Genomic DNA, 19,399 nt, shown 5'->3' with positions numbered 1-19,399 from the left:
AATATTAAGTAAATACAGACAGAGTACAGAAGAGTATTTTTTTTATTATACACAACAGAATCTTTCAACAATAACATTATAATAAGTTATAAAACAAATAAGAAACAACACCTGAGCTTAAACAAAGTAGAAGAAAAAGAAGAAAGAAGAGAGCCAGAAACTCTTTATTTATACTTACATCACAACACACTAAAGTTGCTAGTTTCATGACTTGTTAATAGACAATATAATAACAGACAACAGATAATATAGCAATCAGACAAGCAAATAAACAAAGAAATAAGTATATAATAAAACACTGAACATTCATAATAAAATAATTACCATTCTATAACAAAGAATGTCTATTGCAACCAGCAGTAATATGCATGCAGAATGTCTATATAGACAAGCAGTAATAATGCAGAAGCTTGCACATCCAAGAATCTACACTGCTCCACTAATAATAGAGAAGCTACAACAACATACAAAAAACCACTTCAGTGGCCCTATATCTCAGAGTTCAAGGCCTCTGGGGGGGGGATAGTGTTATAAACATAGATCTAAACTAATCAAGCATCAGATAACATCAGATATTCAGGGGTATTCATATGACCCCAACTCTAAATATATAAGGATCACACAATTTGCATGAATCATAGAAACCCCAGCATTCAGTCTTCTAGTTAGAGAATCCCTACATTCTACATATAACTCTCTTCCATCAGTTGTAGGTATTGTATACACTTAGCTCTTTTGTACCTCTAATCCTGGGAAAACCTATGTGATCTATGACCAGTTCTCTTAACACTATTTAGTAAAAATAAGGTATGTCATAATTATAGAAGTAAAGCTTTTACAAGAAGTCTGAAATCTAGTCTTGTAAACTGCTTGCTATATTATAAATAGAATCTCTCTGACTGGAGATGGAAAATCATCATATAAGCTCTTTTGAAAAAAAAAGCCAAATTTACAGCATCTACAAGCTTACAGATATTTAGTGTAGTGGGGATTCCAGTACCTTATTAGAACAAAGATTGTTCTGGTCTGAGGCACAAACCACCCCAAAGCTACTATCTTTAAGCTATATAAACCACCTGTAGCCCCTGCATCTGGCTTATTATCTTCATGCACCATGGCTCTTTTCTACACACTCATTTCTTACTACCAGTTTGGTTATTAGTTAGAGAATATGAAGATTTCTTGTTCATGAAACATGCTACTGTTCCTTATTAGAGCTGCCTGTATTAGTATAGGGCTTTTTAGTACCATTACTTCTTATGAGCTTAAGCATCCATTAGAACATATCTATCTCTATACTTACTACTCAACTATACTCTTACTATGTTGTGATTTTTCACCTTTCTCATGCTCTCACCATATCAACCAACTCACCTACTTTGACAAGACATTCCATTGTACCCCACTTCATTTGGTGACCAAGCTAAGACCTGAAGATGATGATGCAGTAATTTGATGACTGTCAAGAAAGAGAAAAACAAATTCTAAGACACATAAAGCAATACACTATTTCAAGATAAGATCTTATGAACTAGGAACACAGTACTAATCAGGTTTTTTATTTAGAAATAAGATTAGGGAGCATAAATTTGAATGCCTCTTATCTAGAGCTTGCCCAATAAACAGGTTTTTGGAAGATATTGACTAATAGACAGAACATACTGTGTGACATGGCCAAAGACCAAGAAATCAAGAAATTGGAATCAGAATCAACTATGGCTGAAGGTACTACAGAATTATATGCAACTATATCACAGAGTGAGAACAAGAGAATTGTGATTTATTCCCACATTTCTATATCTTTCCCTGATACAGCAAATGCATCTTGGTTTGATGGTAGAGATGCTACCCTGTTTATTGAAAGATTTTATCAGATGTGCAAGAATCATGGGGTAATTAACTCTAAAAACATTATTGAATAGTTGGCTAGGTACTGTGTTACATGGATTGGAGAATGAATGAAGATCTTGAAAGATTACAAAAAAGATAATTGGGAAGTATTCTTTAAAGAGATTATTTATGAATTTCATGATCAAGATATTACTTACAAGATTCACCATCAGAATTATCTCTGGGCAATTACAAAGAAATCACATGCTTGGGATGGCAACATTCATGCCTATATTCAAGAATACACTACTATCACCAGTACAGTTCAAGCAAATGGAAGGCTTGATGAATTCACTAAGATATCTTGATTTCTTCAGGGGCTATCTGAGAAGCTTCAGAATAAGATTATTGACAAGACCAAGCTCAATCTTTCAGACAATATATTGTCTATTGATTTTAGAAAGATTGTTCAGGTGACCATGGATTTAATCAACTGGTATAAAGAGAATAAGAAGATCTTTAAAGAAGATGAAATGAAATAAAAGAAAATAAAGAAGCTTGGTGAGCAATATCAATTAGCTAACAAGCTTTCTACAGTTAAAGCTTCAAAGAAAACAGCTAGTTTTGTGAAGACTGAAGAATTCAAATTGAAATCTAAAGTCAAGAGCTCTGACAGCACCAATATTGAAGCTGCTATTGAAAAGATAACCAACAAGTTCACAAATTTGACATTGGCCATGAGAGTACAATCAAATCAGATATAAGAGAATTCCAATCAGTATTATATGCTGCAGAGAGAAGAACCTCCAAAATCTATACTAAATTATCCAATAAATATGACTGTTAATCCTACAACTGTACAAGAGAATACTCAACCACCAGTCAACCCCTATTTGGCTCAAAATGACTCTTCTATAACAGACTATAGTAGTGCTCATGGACAAGAAGGAGCTCAAACTAGAGAAATTTCAACATATCTCTCATGCTTCTACTGTGGAAAACCTGGACATCATTAATCTCAGTGTTATGAATACCAATCTGATATGAGTAATAGATACTGTTATATTAATGACAAAGGAAACTTACACATGAGCTCTAAGAGTCAAAACTATTAAGTTATCACTCCTAAACCTGAAATCCTGAACATATATATTGTACAGTCTATAGAAGAGGATGAATGGGTTATTCTGAAGTCAACAAGCTCTAAAAAGAAGATTAATCAGCAAGAAGAGACATCTCCTGCAAATTCAATTAGTATGAAGGTCCAAGCAAAACAGCTTGCATATCTAATATCTGATGAAGAATCTGATTTGGATAAGAAATATGAACCATTGAAAGAAAGAACATCAGTCAATATTGGAACAGTTGGAGAAGCTAAGAATAATCAAAAAGCTAAGATTGCAACACCCCATACTCAGTATACTGAATAATTTATTACTTACCAGAATAATCAAACTAGTGTTGATGACAATGTCATGGAAGATGTTGAACTGATTAATCAGAAGAAGCCTGAAATTCAGAACAAGTTTACAGAGAAATAAAGATCAAGATATTCTATAACAGAATCACTTATTCTCTCAGATCTGTGATTCAACAGATGTCAATAAATTAATGAGTCAAATTCTCAATGAAAAAATTGAATTGTCAGTCAAGAAGCTTATAGATGTATCACCAAAGTTTCATCAAGCATTCTTCAGATCAGGCTGGAATAACAGTACTAGCAAAAGCCATGCAAAGATTGGAGTCTCCAAATCAGTTCAGCCTGAGCTAAAGATTAATTTCAGTCAACTTATATCAAAGCCCATGGTGCTAAAATTCAAAACAGCATATAAAATGCATTCATTATATGCACTAGTCACTATAACCCAACAAGAATTAATGATATTGATCAATACTGGTTCAGAAATCAATTTGTTATCTCAGAAGTATGCTGAAATGTTGAATCTGCCAATAGAAAATAAGCCACAAGTGATCATGGTTGTTCAAACAGGAGAAGTCACTTCTTTTTACATGTTTTGTGATAAAGTGCCTGTTTAAATTGAAGATATTGTTACACATATCTCTTTTCTTATATTTGAGAGAGGGGATCAGCAACTTATTCTTGAAAGATCTTGGCAATTTGCTGCCTGTTGGGGGTGCAACACCTCAGAAGATGGTGGAGTGAACTGTGAAATTTATAATGAGAAATAAATATGTTATCTAGTTTTTGAAGACTTTAAGCCAAACTCAAGCAACATGAGATATGCAACTGATAAATTAAACAGTGATCATTTAAACAATTCAACAGGCATTTAATCAGGCAGGTGCCCATGGATACAAGGCCTGAGGAGAATGAAGAAGATGTGATGAAGATGATGAATATAAGAATTAATGATGAGAAGGTTGAAGATCAGAAGATTGAAAAGAATAGAGAAATCAGGAGCATTGGCAGCATTGCTGGTGTTGGTGCTTACAGCAATGAGAAGAAACATAATTCTGGTGTTGGTGAATCCAAAAGCACACTAAGCCTAATCAGATTGACCAGCACACTGGTGAATCAAATAGACCAATCAGAAGACAAGAATAATTTTGCATCAGAAGTTCAGATTTTCCAACCTCTGCTTCCCAATCCAGACAGTGTCACAGCTCACTGCAAACATTACACACACAATATAAATTCCAGTTTAATTCACAAACCTATTCCACAAAGTGCTCAATTAATTTACACATCTCTGAACAAAAATCACAATTTTGTCATAAAGAAATCACATCAGATAGACATTTTCAATAGTGGATGGGACATCAGGCCACCTTCTTCAGAGGTCTGGAGAGTGTGCACTGCTTATAAGCAGAAAGCTGATAAGATAAGATCATTAGCATCTGGAAAATCTGATGAAAGCAAGCTGAAAGGCCTAGATAATTGGGTGGATGTTTGTTTGGATAAGTATTACCCTGAGGAGAAACACATTGTGTTTAATTGTGAATTTGATGACCATATTAGGTCTAGGATTGTGCCCTTTCCTGTTGGAGAACAGCTAACAAATAAGAGAATTGAGAAGCTCAAAATTGAATTTGAACTGATAAGTCAGAAGAAGGAATTTTTCATATCAGTCCTTTATAAACATGAAGAAGTGTTGGCTTGATCATTCAAAGATCTACATAGTGTTCATCCTGAATGCTTGTCTCTTCAGGTTATTTGGACAGAGCTTTATGAGACTTGACAGACTAAGACTTACCAAATTCCTCATGCTCTACATGATAAGCTAATTAAAATCATTCAGGACAGATTAAAAGCTAAAACATTGAAGCCTTGCCATGGTTCATATACCAATCCCTATTTTCTGGTTGCAAAGAAACAGAAAGGTGAATATCATTTAGTTGACACAGCACATATGTACAACAAAGTTACTATTCAGGACACTTTTATTCCTTCTAATGTTGACAAATACACTGAAGACTTTGGTGGACTTGTTATGGCTAGTCTATATGACTTATTCTCTGGATACAATAATTTTCTGTTAGCTGAAGAAAGCAGAGATATGACAGCCATTGCAACCTCTATTGGACTCTTTCACCATACAACTTTAGTCCAAGAGGCAACAAATTCGCCAGCTCAAGCCCAATGTGGGATAATGAAGATAATACACAAGGTTTTTCCAGAGATTGCTTGAGCCTTTATGGATGACCTTGGGGTAAAAGAATCACATGTCAAAAATGAAACTGAAGTTCTCTCAGAAATAAGAAGATTTGTTTATAATTATCTGCAGAACCTGGACTACATTCTATGGCTTGTCAAAATCTCTGGGGCCAGGATCTCCAGTGCCAAATCTTAATTCTGCATGTCTGGAGTCAATGTTGTTGGATGGGTCTGTAACTATAACAGACAACAACCTGAGGAAGTCAAGGTAGCTAAAATTGTGAATTGGCCTACTTCTACAAGCATTACAGAATTACAAGAATTCCTAGGGCTTGCTGGATATTTCTGAATACTTATAGAGCATTATAGTTAAATAACTGAACCTTTACATTATCTGCTTCAACAAAATATTACATGGACATGGACTGAAGAGCAAAATAATGTCTTTATACTTTTGAAAGAAAAGTTATGTTCATTTTCTATCATTCTCCTGATCAATTACAAACAGGATTCTTTGCTTATCACTGTAGCTGTTGATGCCAGTAGATTAGAATGGGGAGAATGCATTATTCAGGAGCAATGAGGAGCTTGACATCCCACACAATATGAATCCAGAGTATGGAGTGATTCAGAGAAAACATATGATGCTGGCAAATAAGAATGCAGAGCTGTTTTGAAAGCCTTCAAGAAATTCCAACACCATATCTATAGAGTGCCCTTTACCTTGGAAATTGATGCAAAAACTCTTGTCACCCAACTTAATAGGACTGCTACAGATGTTTCAGGAGCTTTGATTACCAATTGAATAGCTTGAATATATCTCTTTAACTTTACTGTTAAACATGTTCCTGGGACAAAACACACAGCTGCTGACAGACTATCTCACCAAGGACTAGGTATTGAGGAACAGCTTGAATCTGAAGAAGATAAAGATCTGTTTGCCTTTATGGATTCTATAAGAGTTTTAGCTGGCCAAGCTCTTGATAGTGAAGATCTTAGAATACTGGACTCTACATATTCAGAAGAATCAGAGAAAATTGCACAATATCTAATCACTCTATCAAAATCATTGGGTATGGAAGGAAAAGAGTATGTGAGATTCTGAAGAAAAGCAATTAAATATGTGATGGAGGCTGATCAGCTATTTAGATGAGTGGAATCTGGTGTGTCTCTAAGATGTGTTGTGGATAATAAAGAACAGCACAAACAAATTTTACACATGATGCACAACAAATTTAGCTATAAAGAGTGAGAGGGAACATACTCTGCTCTACAAGCTTGATACTGATGGTCAGGAATGTATAAAGATGTGTCTGCTTATGTGAAGCACTGTTCTCAATGTCAATAAAGAGATTTATAAAGATTGAGTGAAGAGCTTTATCCTACCTGGATCCCTATCTGTTGGAAGAAAGTTGAGGTGGATATCAAGCACATGCCTTTCTGTTGAGGACAAAATTATTTGGTTGTTGCCAGATGTGACTTTACTGAATGGGTGGAAGCTAGAGTCTTGAAAAAGGCAACAGCTGAAGCTGTGGCCAAATTTCTTTATAAGAATATCATCTGTTGATGGGGCCTGCCTGCCAAATTTGTTATGAATGGAGGACCAGAAAATAAGAATGTTGTGGAGACCTTACTGAAGAAATTCAACATTAAACACATTATTATTTTGCCCTATAACCCTTCTGTAAATGGTATGGTGGAAGTTGGCCATAAGTCTTTGACTGATGGGCTAGCTAAAGCTACCAATGGCACTGGGAGGAATTGAATTAAATATCTTCCTGCAATTCTGATGGCAGATCAAATGATGACTAAGGCTAGTACTGATATCTTCTCTTATAGATTGCTAATGGGCCAGGAGGCAGTTCTTCTGATTGAACTTGAGATTTCTACTTGGCAAACAATTTCCTGGCAAAAGATTTGAACAACTGAAGACCTGCTTCTGATGTGAGCATGATAAATCAAAAGATGAGATGAGGATATTTTGAAAGCAGCTCATTATTAGCTCTGAATGTGCACTAGAAATAAGGAATACTTTAATGATATTCATAATATTCAGACCAACTCTCTTCTATCTGGAGACCTTGTCTTGCTTCACAATACCAAAGAAGAACAGAATATGTCTAGGAATAACACCCTGCACTTTCAATAGCTAGGACCCTATAGAGTTAAGTCCACCAATCAAGAACTAGATGCTTATTATCTTGAAGAGTTAGACAGCACTGAACTCAAAGAATCTATTACAGGAAACAAATTAAAGAAGTATCTTATGAAACCTGGAATGAAGCCATTCAATAATAGCCCAGCAGATTCTGATGTAGAGATGGAGAACATCTCTCAAAGATATGCCACCAGAAGTTGACCTAACATTCCCTCTAGCAGTTTCTCAGATGTTAGCTTCTTGGATCAGAGTGAAAATGAAAATGATCAAGAAGAAATGGAGCCAACACAATTTCCAACTGTTATACTAGATGACTGAAGCTTTGCTATTGTTATACCTCCACAAGATGTTTAATTTGTTGTGTTTTGTTTGCAAAGATGAAGTTTTTTGCTTGCTTATTCAGGAAGTTTCTTTTATTTGCCTGCAAAGTGAAGTTTTTGCTTGCTCTTTCAGGAAGTTTCTCTTTCTTTGTTATTTGCTTAGCATTCACTTTTTCTGGAGATATTTAAAGATCAATTTTTCTTTGCTGGAGCTTTTACTTTCTTTTACATTCAAGCTTGATTCTTTTTACAGATTCAACATTTCCTTCTATTCTGTTATTCTGATATTTGCAAATTTTTTGATCCCTGATATTCTTCAAAAATGGCTGGACAAAGCAACCTGCCTCCTTTAGCACCAGCAACCAAAAACCAAGGCCTGGTCATTACCAGAGATAGTGGAGTCAACTTGGATGGCCATTTCTTCAATAACCTAACAGCAGCTATGGAATACATCAATAACCAAGCTCCACACTATCAATATGGTCTACAAGTCAAGCTGATGAATGTACTTATGCAAGTGACTGATGTAGTCACTAACTTAGTGACCCATTTCTATCAATATGTTGAAAGATCCAGAGCTTGGCAACATGTTACACACACCAATTTTGAAGCCAATTTCCATAATGCTTGAAAGATTACCCTGGATGTCAAACAACATCACATTGATATGCAAAAGATCAAGAATAGACTTGTTGCTACATGGGGGATAGACAGGATTGATATCATATGGCCAAAAGTGGAGAGTCTGTAAGCCACACAAAAGCTTTACCATACTCTAAATATCTACAAGAATTGGAATAAGTCCATCAATAATATTAACAGCACAGTGCTCTGAAGACTAGATGCTACAGAAGCTGGACATCACCAGAGCTTAGCTATATTGCCAGACAATTATACTACAGCTGATAAAGAAGTTAATCACACTTGCAAACTTTCTTCAAGAGATACTCTACACCAACAAGAACTGACTATTGAAAACTATGATCTTCTACAGCCATTAGCTCTTCCACAGTCATCTAGCTCCCAACATTCAATTCAGAATATCACTAGAAGCCCTCCCACTGCAAGCAGCCCCTGAGATCTACTAGAAGAACCACAGTCACCAAGATCATCAAGAGATGTTCCAATGTATGGGATGTTGATGCCACATAGCCGCAATGTATCAGAAGCCTCTATACATAGTACAATGTCAATTAGATCATGTGGATTAGAAACTGGCCAATCACAGCTGCCATTTGGATTCACCAGCACACTGACCAATCCATCCAGCCAATCAGAAGCTCTGAAGCACTGCAGTGAAAGAATCACAGCCATGTCAGCACATCAAACCCTCCAAGGCCTAGACAACAAAGATGAGTCCATTATTTCTTCTGAAAGTGACAAGAAAATACCCCAACATGAACAAGAAGAATCTGTCATGGCAGTACACTCTGGTACTTGCCATTGTCATGATTTTGAACAGCAGCTTCTCCAAAAGATAAAGAGTACAAAAACACATTCAGAGTTGGAGCTTATTTATATCCTGAAGCAGTTAGAAAAGGCCTTTAGCAATAAGAAAGCTGACATCTATCTATACTATGACCATGCTAAACTAATGGCTTCAAAACTTGGTTTACAGACTTGCACACTTAATAAAGAGGAGCTTCTCAATCATTTGGCTTACATCCATAGGAATCATCACAACATTGGCTCAGTCAAGACCAATGACAGCACCTATCTCTGGTTCTGTTTGGCAAATAGACCAGCTAGAGCTGAAGATGCTTTAGGCATTTACAAATTCAAACATCAGCTAATTATCCCTCTGGTCACAAACATGAGAACATTCAACTTCAACTGATACATGTGAATAACTGGAGTTAACAAGTTCACCACCAGCAATCTTCAGAAGAAATGGAAAACAACTGGATCTGTTGTCATTCTCCAGCTAATGTGCTGGTGGAATGATAAGTTACAAGATGCCACCACCACAGTACTCACCCAGGTCAACAGTGAATATGACATGTACTACCATTATCAGTAAATGATAAGAGATTGTGATAATTACAGATGGTTGAGAACAATGTATCACAGTATCAGCCAACAACTTATGCATCAGGACCCTGTGTACTACCTATAATATGTACTGACAAGACCCAACCACACTTGGAAATTAATCTCCTATCCATACTACACCAAGTATGCTAAGCCAGGGGATAAAACTGGGTTTCACCATATCAATATCAATGTTCCAGATGCTATTACTACTGAAAGGGGTGTTAACATGATACAAGAATTCTTGACCTTAACTGCAGAAGAGCCCAGCAACTGTACAGAAATCTTGTCAGAAATGCATAATCATCTAGAGAATTAATGGGGACTAGTCAAAGAACAAGACTTATCCACTGATGGCTATGTTCACCACATTAAAGATACAATGTATACCAAAGACAATGAAAGAAAATTTGGTATTAGATGGACTGATATCATTTACAAACCTGGCAATGTCCAAATTACAAGCCCTCTGCTACCCCATGGAGCCCATGGTCCATGCAAAAAGGTCCAACACACTATACTACTCTGGTATGTGGCAATTCAAGAGAACCATGAACATCTAGAAGTCAATAAAGCTGGTACATGGTCCCAGCTCTCTGCTGCATATAGAGATCTAGTTCCAGAGTCTTTGTCTCCATCCAGCCATTCAAATTATTATGCATTGGTTCCATATTGATTCCCTACTGCTATTCAATTACAAGACTTAGGAGCTATATTGGATGCCCTGGTAGAATAAATTAGGTGGGACAACCCCATGGTAATTGAGGAACTTGATATTCTCTTTGGCCCTGATGACAAAAAGGCTCAGGACTTCATTAATAACTGGTGCCTAAAGGCCATGCAAATTGCTCTGGATGCCATTGTCAAGACTTACCAAATTGAAAAGAAAGCTTTTGGTAATAAATCCTATTAACATTGTGTGCACAACAACATTGACCCAGTGTCAGTTCAGTCTTCTCCTCCTCCCAAGAACTTGGTGAAAGAAGAGAATCATGATGATCACCATTAGAGATTGCTGCTATCACTCTTCTTATTCTTATTTCCTATGTTTTTCCTTACCAGACTGCTCATTACTATTTATTATTCTCTTATTTTACTAAATTGGTTTTGTTTTATTTTATATGTTGTTTGTTGTCAGGGGATGCCAACATTAAAGGCCAGGAGGAAATGTAGTAGGAATTTCAGTATCTCATTAGGACAAAGGTTGTTCCAGTCCAAGGTGCAAACCACCCCAAAGCTACTATTCTTGAGCTATATAAATCACCTGTAGCCCTTGCATCTTGCTTATTACCTTCACACACCATTGCTCTTTTCTACACACTTGTTCCTTACTACCAGTTCAGCTATTAGTTAGAGAATATGAAGATTTCTTGTTCATGAAATGTGCTACTGTTCCTCATTAGAGCTGCCTGTGTTAGTACAGGACTCTTTAGTACTATTACTTCTTGCAAGCTTAGGCATCTGTTAGAACATATCTATCTCTACACTTACTACTCAACTATACCCTTACTATGTGGTGATTTTTCACCTTTCTTGTGCTCTCACCATATCAACCAACTCGCCTACTTTGACAAGGCATCCCATTGTACCCCGCTCCAATATACCAATCTCTATTTTCTGGTTGTAAAGAAACAGAAAGATGAATATTGTTTAGTTGATGCAGCATATATATACAATAAAGTTACTATTCAGAACACTTTTATTTCTTCTAATGTTGATAAATATGCTGAAGACTTTGGTGGACTTGTTATAGCTAGCCTATGTGACTTATTCTCTAAATATGATAATTTTCTTTTAGCTGAAGAAAGCAGAGATATAACAGCCATTGCAACCTCTATTAAGCTCTTTCACCATATGACTTTAGTCCAAGGGGCAATGAATTCACCAGCTCAAGCCCAACACAGGATAATAAAGATAATATACAAGATTTTTCCAGAGATTGCTCAAGCCTTTATGAATGATCTTGGAGTAAAAGAATCATATGTCAAAGATGAAACTGAAGTTCTCCCAGAAATAAAAAGATTTGTTTATAACCATCTGCAGAACCTGGACTATATTCTATAGCTTGTCAAAATCTCTGGGGCCAGAATCTCCAGTGCCAAATCTTAATTCTGCATGTCTGGAGTTAATGTCATTGAATGGGTCTGCAACTATAACAGATGATGACCTGAGGAAGCCAAGATGACTATAATTATGAATTGACCTACTTCTATAAGCATTACAGAATTATGGGAATTTCTAGGGCTTGCTGGATATTTCTAAATACTTATAGAGTATTATAGTTGAATAACCAAATCTTTACATTATCTGCTTTAATGAAATGTTACATGGACATGGACTGAAGAGCAAAATAACATCTTTATACTTTTAAAAGAAAAGCTTCTAGTTGGCTTGGCATTTTCAGCTGATGAAACATATCATGTGAAGTTACCTGTCTTGTTAGAAATCCTCACAAGACAATTTTTCAAAGAATTGGCTCATGTTTGTATGCTACCATCAAGGTCATCTAAAATGAAACTCCTTGAGGAGACACTTTTGTGGCAGAAATCCTCCCAAGACAATTTCTTGAAGAATTGGCTCATGTTTGTATGCTACCATCAAGGCCATCTAAAATGGAATTCCTTGAAGATGTGCTTCTGTAGTGAAAATTCTCACAAGATGCATCCTCTAGGAGCTGGCTTATAGTTCTAAATTACTGTGCACCCATACTGAAGATGCTTGGAATAGGAGAATAACTGACCAACACTTCAACAGAACAGAAATTCAAACAGCTGTTTGGCCATTCTCTTGTCTTAAACTTCTGCTTTTCCAGCCATTCACTTATTTGTGTGTCCTGAAGGGTTCAAGACCCAAGGGAAAACATATACAAGAGAGGGCCTCAACCTCAACCTCAGCTTTGGTGGACTTTGGCCAGGTTGGCTCTTTCTTTGAGATGCTTGCATTCAGGTCAGCTATATGGGCAAATGTCATGCTAAGAATGAGTCATATTCAGCAGAAACCACATATCTTGACTCTGAGATGTATTTCTGAGTGTCTAGCATTTGATGGTATGTTGTTCAATTTGTGATGTGGGGCAATTGGACACAAGTAATATAGATTACTGGCACATCTTCTTCTGGTGTCTTTGTTGTTATGGACTGTCCTGTTCTCTAGTGGCAGACTTAAGCAAGAAGTGGTCATTACTGCCACTTACTTGAAGCAATAAGAGTGGTCCTGTCAGAATCTTACTTAGTCATTCACCCATGTAACTTGAGTGCTACATCTTGGGCTCTCTGTCCATTTACAGGATTTTTTTGCCAAAGTGGGAACTTCCACCATTTCCTTTTTGAACAGCTCACCTCTTTTGGGAAGTGAAATTTTTTGTAGAGAGGTCTGTAAGAAGAGCCAGCTTTATTTGAGAAGATTTTAATGCAAGCACATCAGACCTGTAGAAATCTGGTTTGCTGAGGTGTGAGTGAAGTATGGAAAGGAATTGCTTAGCTCCCAGGCATAATTTCTCTGAAATGCCAATTCAGTGCTTTACAGTTTCAACTGTTAATGTCAAATGTCAGAAACAACAAGATTACCTTCCTGGTCACCATAATTCTATTCACCAAAAATTTAAAAAGAAAGAGGCAGGATGAGCCCAACTCTTCAAGTTTAACAAAGTCCAAAGCAGTCTGATTCAATATTCACATATTGCACAAGTTGGATCAGGTGATAGAGGCAAATTCAGAAGTTGATTTGACATTATGTTTTCTGAAGAACTACTCTGAATGTCTCTCTAAAATGTGAACTCCAGTATCACAGTTAATAAGTTAAGATACCCTCCTCTATTAATGTTCACTGTTTCTGACTCTTTGGCTGCTAGCATCAAGCCCCACTGTGACAACTTCTCATGACAACTCAGTTCTTGATGATGATATTCACATATTTCTAGGACCTTCAAACCTGATCACTGTTATATTTCCCCTATCCAACTCTGTTAGAAAATTAGTGACTGGTGATGCTTCTATGGAGATGTTGGAAGCCTTGATGGAGCTTATGTAGTGCTGTGAGATCATTTAGAGAAGCCCATTTCCTTGCAAAAAGATGGTTTTCAGATGTGATGGAGATATTGTTGTCAAAGCCATAAGAAACACAGTTGACTACACTGAATACATAATGCTGCAGTATCTGGAAAAACACAAGCCTACCATATCTGCTCCAAGGCCACTTGAGCTTCTTCACATAAACAATGTCTTCTTGATATTTATGAGTTACATTCCAGAACAAACATTGGTGGATGTCTGGCTGGAACTAGATATTGCTCAGAAAAGATTGGTTCAGGAGCAACTGGGCCAAATATTAACTGATCTAAGATCCCTCCCACACCTGGATAGGATGCTGCTTGGTGGTGTTGGCAGTGAAGATTGCAAAAATGTGAGAAGGTATCTTTGATAGAGCACTGAGCTGATCTTTACTGTTAAAGATTTTGAGAACTTTCTGTTGCCCTCTTTTTGGGTCTCTCTGTTCACAAAATTTATTCACTGTCTTTCTCCCCCCAGCACTCTGTTCCAACAGATTCAATGCATATTTACACATGGTGATCTGCGGCCAGACAATATCACTATCAAAGCTTGTGATAAGGAAATTCAAGTCACTGGCCTGCTAGACTGGGAATATAGCAGGTTCTATCCTGAGTACTATAAGTTGGTCAAGTATACAAATGGCCTTTCACTTTCTGAAGATGATGACTGGTGTTTGTTTATGCTCAAATGTATTTTGCTGGAATGCTATGCTTGGTGGTGGTTGTTGGACAATGTTTGAGAGGTGTTAGTTGAGTGACTTGTTGAGATTTGGATAAATGACTTGGTGGGACTTGCTAAGAGTAATATTAATAAAATGAACTCACCCTGCATGGTTTTCCAACTTCCATCTGAGATTCTGGCCACACCACATGTGGTAAATATCAACATTATTATGATACTCAGCTTCTTATTGAAATTTCAGTATATTGTCTCTTGCTTTTTCTTCAACTTCTTTCTTGCTTCATGATAATTCTTGTTGTTCTCCTCCATAATAAACTCAGCTTTCAGACTATCAAGAATATTAAGCACATACTCCTGACAATTCTATTCTATAATGTTGTTATTAACTTTGATGTTTTCAACAATCTCATACACTCTTTGAATGTTGTTCTTGTCAAGTACAGCAATGAGTACTTTGCCAATGAAGTTCTTTGAATGTTCAGGTCTGAAATTCACAACATTCAGACAGAAGTTTGGATGTGATCTGACAATCTTGAAGATCATCTTCTGATTATCTGTGTCAAGATATAATGCTCAGTGTTGAAAGTTGCTGTATTGAGATTGGTAGAACATAACATAAAGTTTTGGGCTATCCATTTCATCTGCTTCCTGGCATGATATCAAAATATGCTTTGGGTTATAGTCAGCACATTGTCTATTCTTATCTTAAACAACTTCTAATTCCTTAAATAAAACTGGATGATGGACTGTGGTGAAGAGAGATTCTGATGAGTGTGAAGCACTGACTTTTGTTCTAGCAAGATGGAAGTGTGGATGCAGAGCCTGTGCAAGACAAAAAGAAACAGGCTTCAGGTGATTAAAAGAGCATTCAAATGTTACTTGTCAGTCTTGTTCTTATGGGAGTTCACAGGTACTACAAGCAGAGACAAACAAATATCTCAAATATGCTGAAGATGCATGCTGAGGACTGCTCTGGACTGGGACAAGTTTGCTTGCTTTGCAAATGTTTGTTATTTTGTTTTTGAACTCTAATATGCCAAGACCATTAGATACACTGATGGAGAGGGGCCTGCTGACAGAGCTGATCAGAAGTTAAATACATTGGACAATGGAGCAGCCTTGTTTGGTAATGAACTGTGGAAAGGCACAGGATGGCCTGTAATGTCCCACTGTGGAATATGTTCCTGCTGGTGAATTGATGGAATGGAATATCTTTTCTCCAAACCCATCCCATCTTCACCCAAAATTACAAATCTATGCATACAAGGTTTGTGAACTCCTTCTCTAAACATAGCCAGTGAAATGAATTCAGGAGAGCTATTGAAGTATTTGAAATTATGTACAAGAAGTGCAAATACAGGTGTGAACAAATCATGTTGGGGTCAGTTGTGGAGTACAAGAGCTTTATCACTGATTGTATCCCTGGCTGCATCACTGGTTGTAACAAGAGACTCACTTCTATAGATTCTCAGCCTTCTAGGCTTCCCATGATCCTCTTTTTGGTGTTCAACTGGGATGGTGAAACTCCACTGAGCATCTTGATACTTGTCAGATTCAGTTGACCCATCAGAATCATTCAAGACAGATGTTAAATCAGAAACCAGCTGGTGCTGTGAGAAAGAATCTTGCAAGTGTTTCTGGAAAAGTCTCTTATTTGCTACTTGAATGAATTAATCTCTCTTTTCTTTTGCTTAATCTTGTGCATTCTGGTATGCTGATGCTTCTAGACAAAAAGTTTCAAGATTGCTGGTCATTGACTAACTCTTAAGTTGTGTCATAATATATTCAGAACAGCCATCTATATAGCCAGGCTTGTTAATATGGGTTGTGTACAGTTTTAGTTGCCCACCATGATAAGTTGATGTGAGAGTGTATATATTATTGTTGTTGATTGATTCATCTTGCCAGTAAGTCTGTAGAGAATGTATGCTGCAGATCCCCAATACACCATTATAGCATGCTTGCTGTATGGCTACTGCAAGAGATCCATCAGGGCCCTTTGCCTCTAAAAAGAAGTTTGGTGCCATTGGAAGGTTATCCTGTATTAATGGAACAATATAGTGTAGTGGGGATTCCAGTACCTCATTAGAACAAAGGTTGTTCCGGTCCGAGGCGCAAACCACCCCAAAGCTACTATCCTTGAGCTATATAAACCACCTGTAGCCCCTGCATCTTGCTTATTACCTTCACACACCATTGCTCTTTTCTACACACTCATTCCTTACTACCAGTTCAGCTATTAGTTAGAGAATATGAAGATTTCTTGTTCATAAAATGTGCTACTGTTTCTCATTAGAGCTGCCTGTGTTAGTACAGGGCTCTTTAGTACTATTACTCCTTGCAAGCTTAGGCATCTGTTAAAACATATCTATCTCTACACTTACTACTCAACCATACCCTTACTATGTGGTGATTTTTCACCTTTCTTGTGCTCTCACCATATCAACCAACTCACCTACTTTGACAAGGCATCCCATTGTACCCCACTTCATTTGGTGACCAAGCTGAGATCTGAAGATGATGATGCAGTGATTTGGTGACTGCCAAGGAAGAGAAAAACAAATTCTGAGACACATGAAGTGATACACTATTTCAAGGTAAGATCTTATGGACTAGGAACACAGTACTAATCAGTTTTTTTTAGGAATAAGATTAGGGAGCTTAGATTTGAATGCCTCTTATCTAGAGCTTGCCCAATAAACAGGTTTTTGGAAGATATTAACTAATAGACAGAACATACTGTGTGACATGACCAAAGATCAAGAAACCAAGAAATTGGAATCAGAATCAACTATAGCTGAAGGTACTACAGAATCATATGCAACTATATCACTGGGTGAGGACAAGAGAATTGTGATTCATTCCCACATTTCTATACCTTCCCCTGGCACAGCAAATGCACCTTGGTTTGACAGCAGAGATGCTATCCTGTTTATTGAAAGATTTTATCAGATGTGCAAGGATCATGGGGTAATTAACTCTAAAAACATTATTGAACAGTTGGCTAGATACTGTGTTACATGGATTGGAGAATGGATGAAGATCTTGAAAGACTACAAAGAAAGTAATTGGAAAGTATTCTCCAAAGAGATTATTCATGAATTTTGTGATCAAGACATTACTTACAAGATTCACCATTGGAATTATCTCCAGACAATTACAAAGAAACTGTGTGCTTGGGATGGCAACATTTGTGCCTATGTTTGAGAATACACTACTATTGCCAGTACAGTTCAAGCAAATGGAAGACTTGATGAATTCACTAAGGTGTCTTGATTTCTTCAGAGGCTATCTGAGAAGCTCCAGAATAAGATTATTGACAAGGCCAAGCTCAATCTTTCAGATAATATATCACCTATTGATTTTAGGAAAGTTGTTTGGGTGACCATGGATTTGATCAACCAGTATGAAGGGAATAAGAAGATCTTTGAAGAAGATGAAATGAAACAGAAGAAAATAGAGAAGCTTGGTGAGCAATATTAATTGGCTAACAAGCCCCCTACAGTTGAAGCTCCAAAGAAAACAGCTAGTTTTATGAAGACTGAAGAATTCAAATCAAAAGCCAAAGCCAAGAGCTCTGACAGCACTAATATTGAAGCTGCTATTGAAAAGATGACCAATGAGTTCACAAATTTGGCATTAGCCATGAGAGTACAATCAAATCAGATACAAGGAAATTCCAATCAGTATTATATGCTGCAGAGAGAAGAATCTCTGAAACCTATACCAAATTATCCAACAAATATGACTGTTAATCCTACAACTGTACAAGAGAATACTCAACTGCCAGTCAACCCCTATTTGGCTCAAAATGGCTCTTCTATGACAGGCTATAGTAGTGCTTGTGGACAAGGAGGAGCTCAAACTGGAGGAATTTCAACATGTCTCTCATGCTTCTACTGTAGAAAACCTGGACATTGTCAGTCTCAGTGTTATGAATACCAATCTGATATGAGTAATGGATACTGCCATATTGATGATGAAGAGAACTTACACATGGGCTCTAAGAGTCAAAACTATCAAGCTGTCACTTCTAAACCTGGAATCCCAAACATATATATTGTGTGGTCTATGGGAGAGGATGAATGGGTGATTTCAGAGTCAACAAGCCCTAAAAAGAAGACCAATCAGCAAGAAGAGACACCTCCTGCAAATTCAACCAGTATGAAGATCCAAGCAAGACAGCTTGCATATCTAATGTCTGATGGAGAATCTGATTCAGATAAGAAATATAAACCATTGGAAGAAAGAACATCAGTCAATATTGAAACAGTTGGAGAAGCTAAGAACAATCAAAAAGCTAAGATTGCAATGCCCCATACTCAGTATACTGGACAATTTATTACTTACCAGAATAATCAGGCTAGTATTGATGATGATGTCATGGAAGATGTTGAACTGATCAATCAGAAGAAGCCTGAAATTCAGAACAAGTCCACAGAGAAACAAAGACCAAGATATTCTGCAACAGATCACTTATCCTCTCAGATCTGTGATTCAACAGATACCAATGAATTAATGGGTTGAATTCTCAATGGAAAAGTTGAATTGTCAGTCAAGAAGCTTATAGATGTATCACCAAAGCTTCATCAAGCATTCTTCAGATCAGGCTGGAATAACAGTACTAGCAAAAGTTATGCAAGGGTTGGAGTCTCCAAATCAGTTCAGCCTGAGCTAAAGATCAATTCCAGTCAACTTACTTCAAAGCCCATGG

General features: G+C 36.9%; 2 protein-coding genes across 2 annotated transcripts; one reads left to right on the top strand and one right to left on the bottom strand.

The window, feature by feature from the left end:
* Positions 1-14,026: 14,026 nt before the first annotated feature.
* Positions 14,027-14,743, top strand: CIMG_13461 (uncharacterized protein; the record flags this gene model as incomplete). The annotated part of the gene is made up of 2 exons (XM_004446145.1): positions 14,027-14,364; positions 14,482-14,743. 2 exons carry the CDS (start codon positions 14,027-14,029, stop codon positions 14,741-14,743), a joined length of 600 nt encoding a protein of 199 aa, XP_004446202.1.
* A 305-nt stretch (positions 14,744-15,048) lies between these two features.
* On the bottom strand, positions 15,049-15,228 carry CIMG_13460 (uncharacterized protein; the record flags this gene model as incomplete). The annotated part of the gene is made up of 1 exon (XM_001245902.2): positions 15,049-15,228. The coding sequence occupies one exon, from the start codon at positions 15,226-15,228 to the stop codon at positions 15,049-15,051; it is 180 nt and encodes a 59-aa protein (XP_001245903.2).
* Between the last annotated feature and the right edge of the window lie 4,171 nt (positions 15,229-19,399).

Source organism: Coccidioides immitis, assembly GCF_000149335.2.
Source record: "Coccidioides immitis RS genomic scaffold supercont3.4, whole genome shotgun sequence".
Lineage (NCBI taxonomy): Eukaryota > Fungi > Ascomycota > Eurotiomycetes > Onygenales > Onygenaceae > Coccidioides > Coccidioides immitis.
This window is presented reverse-complemented; position numbering and strand designations above follow the sequence as displayed.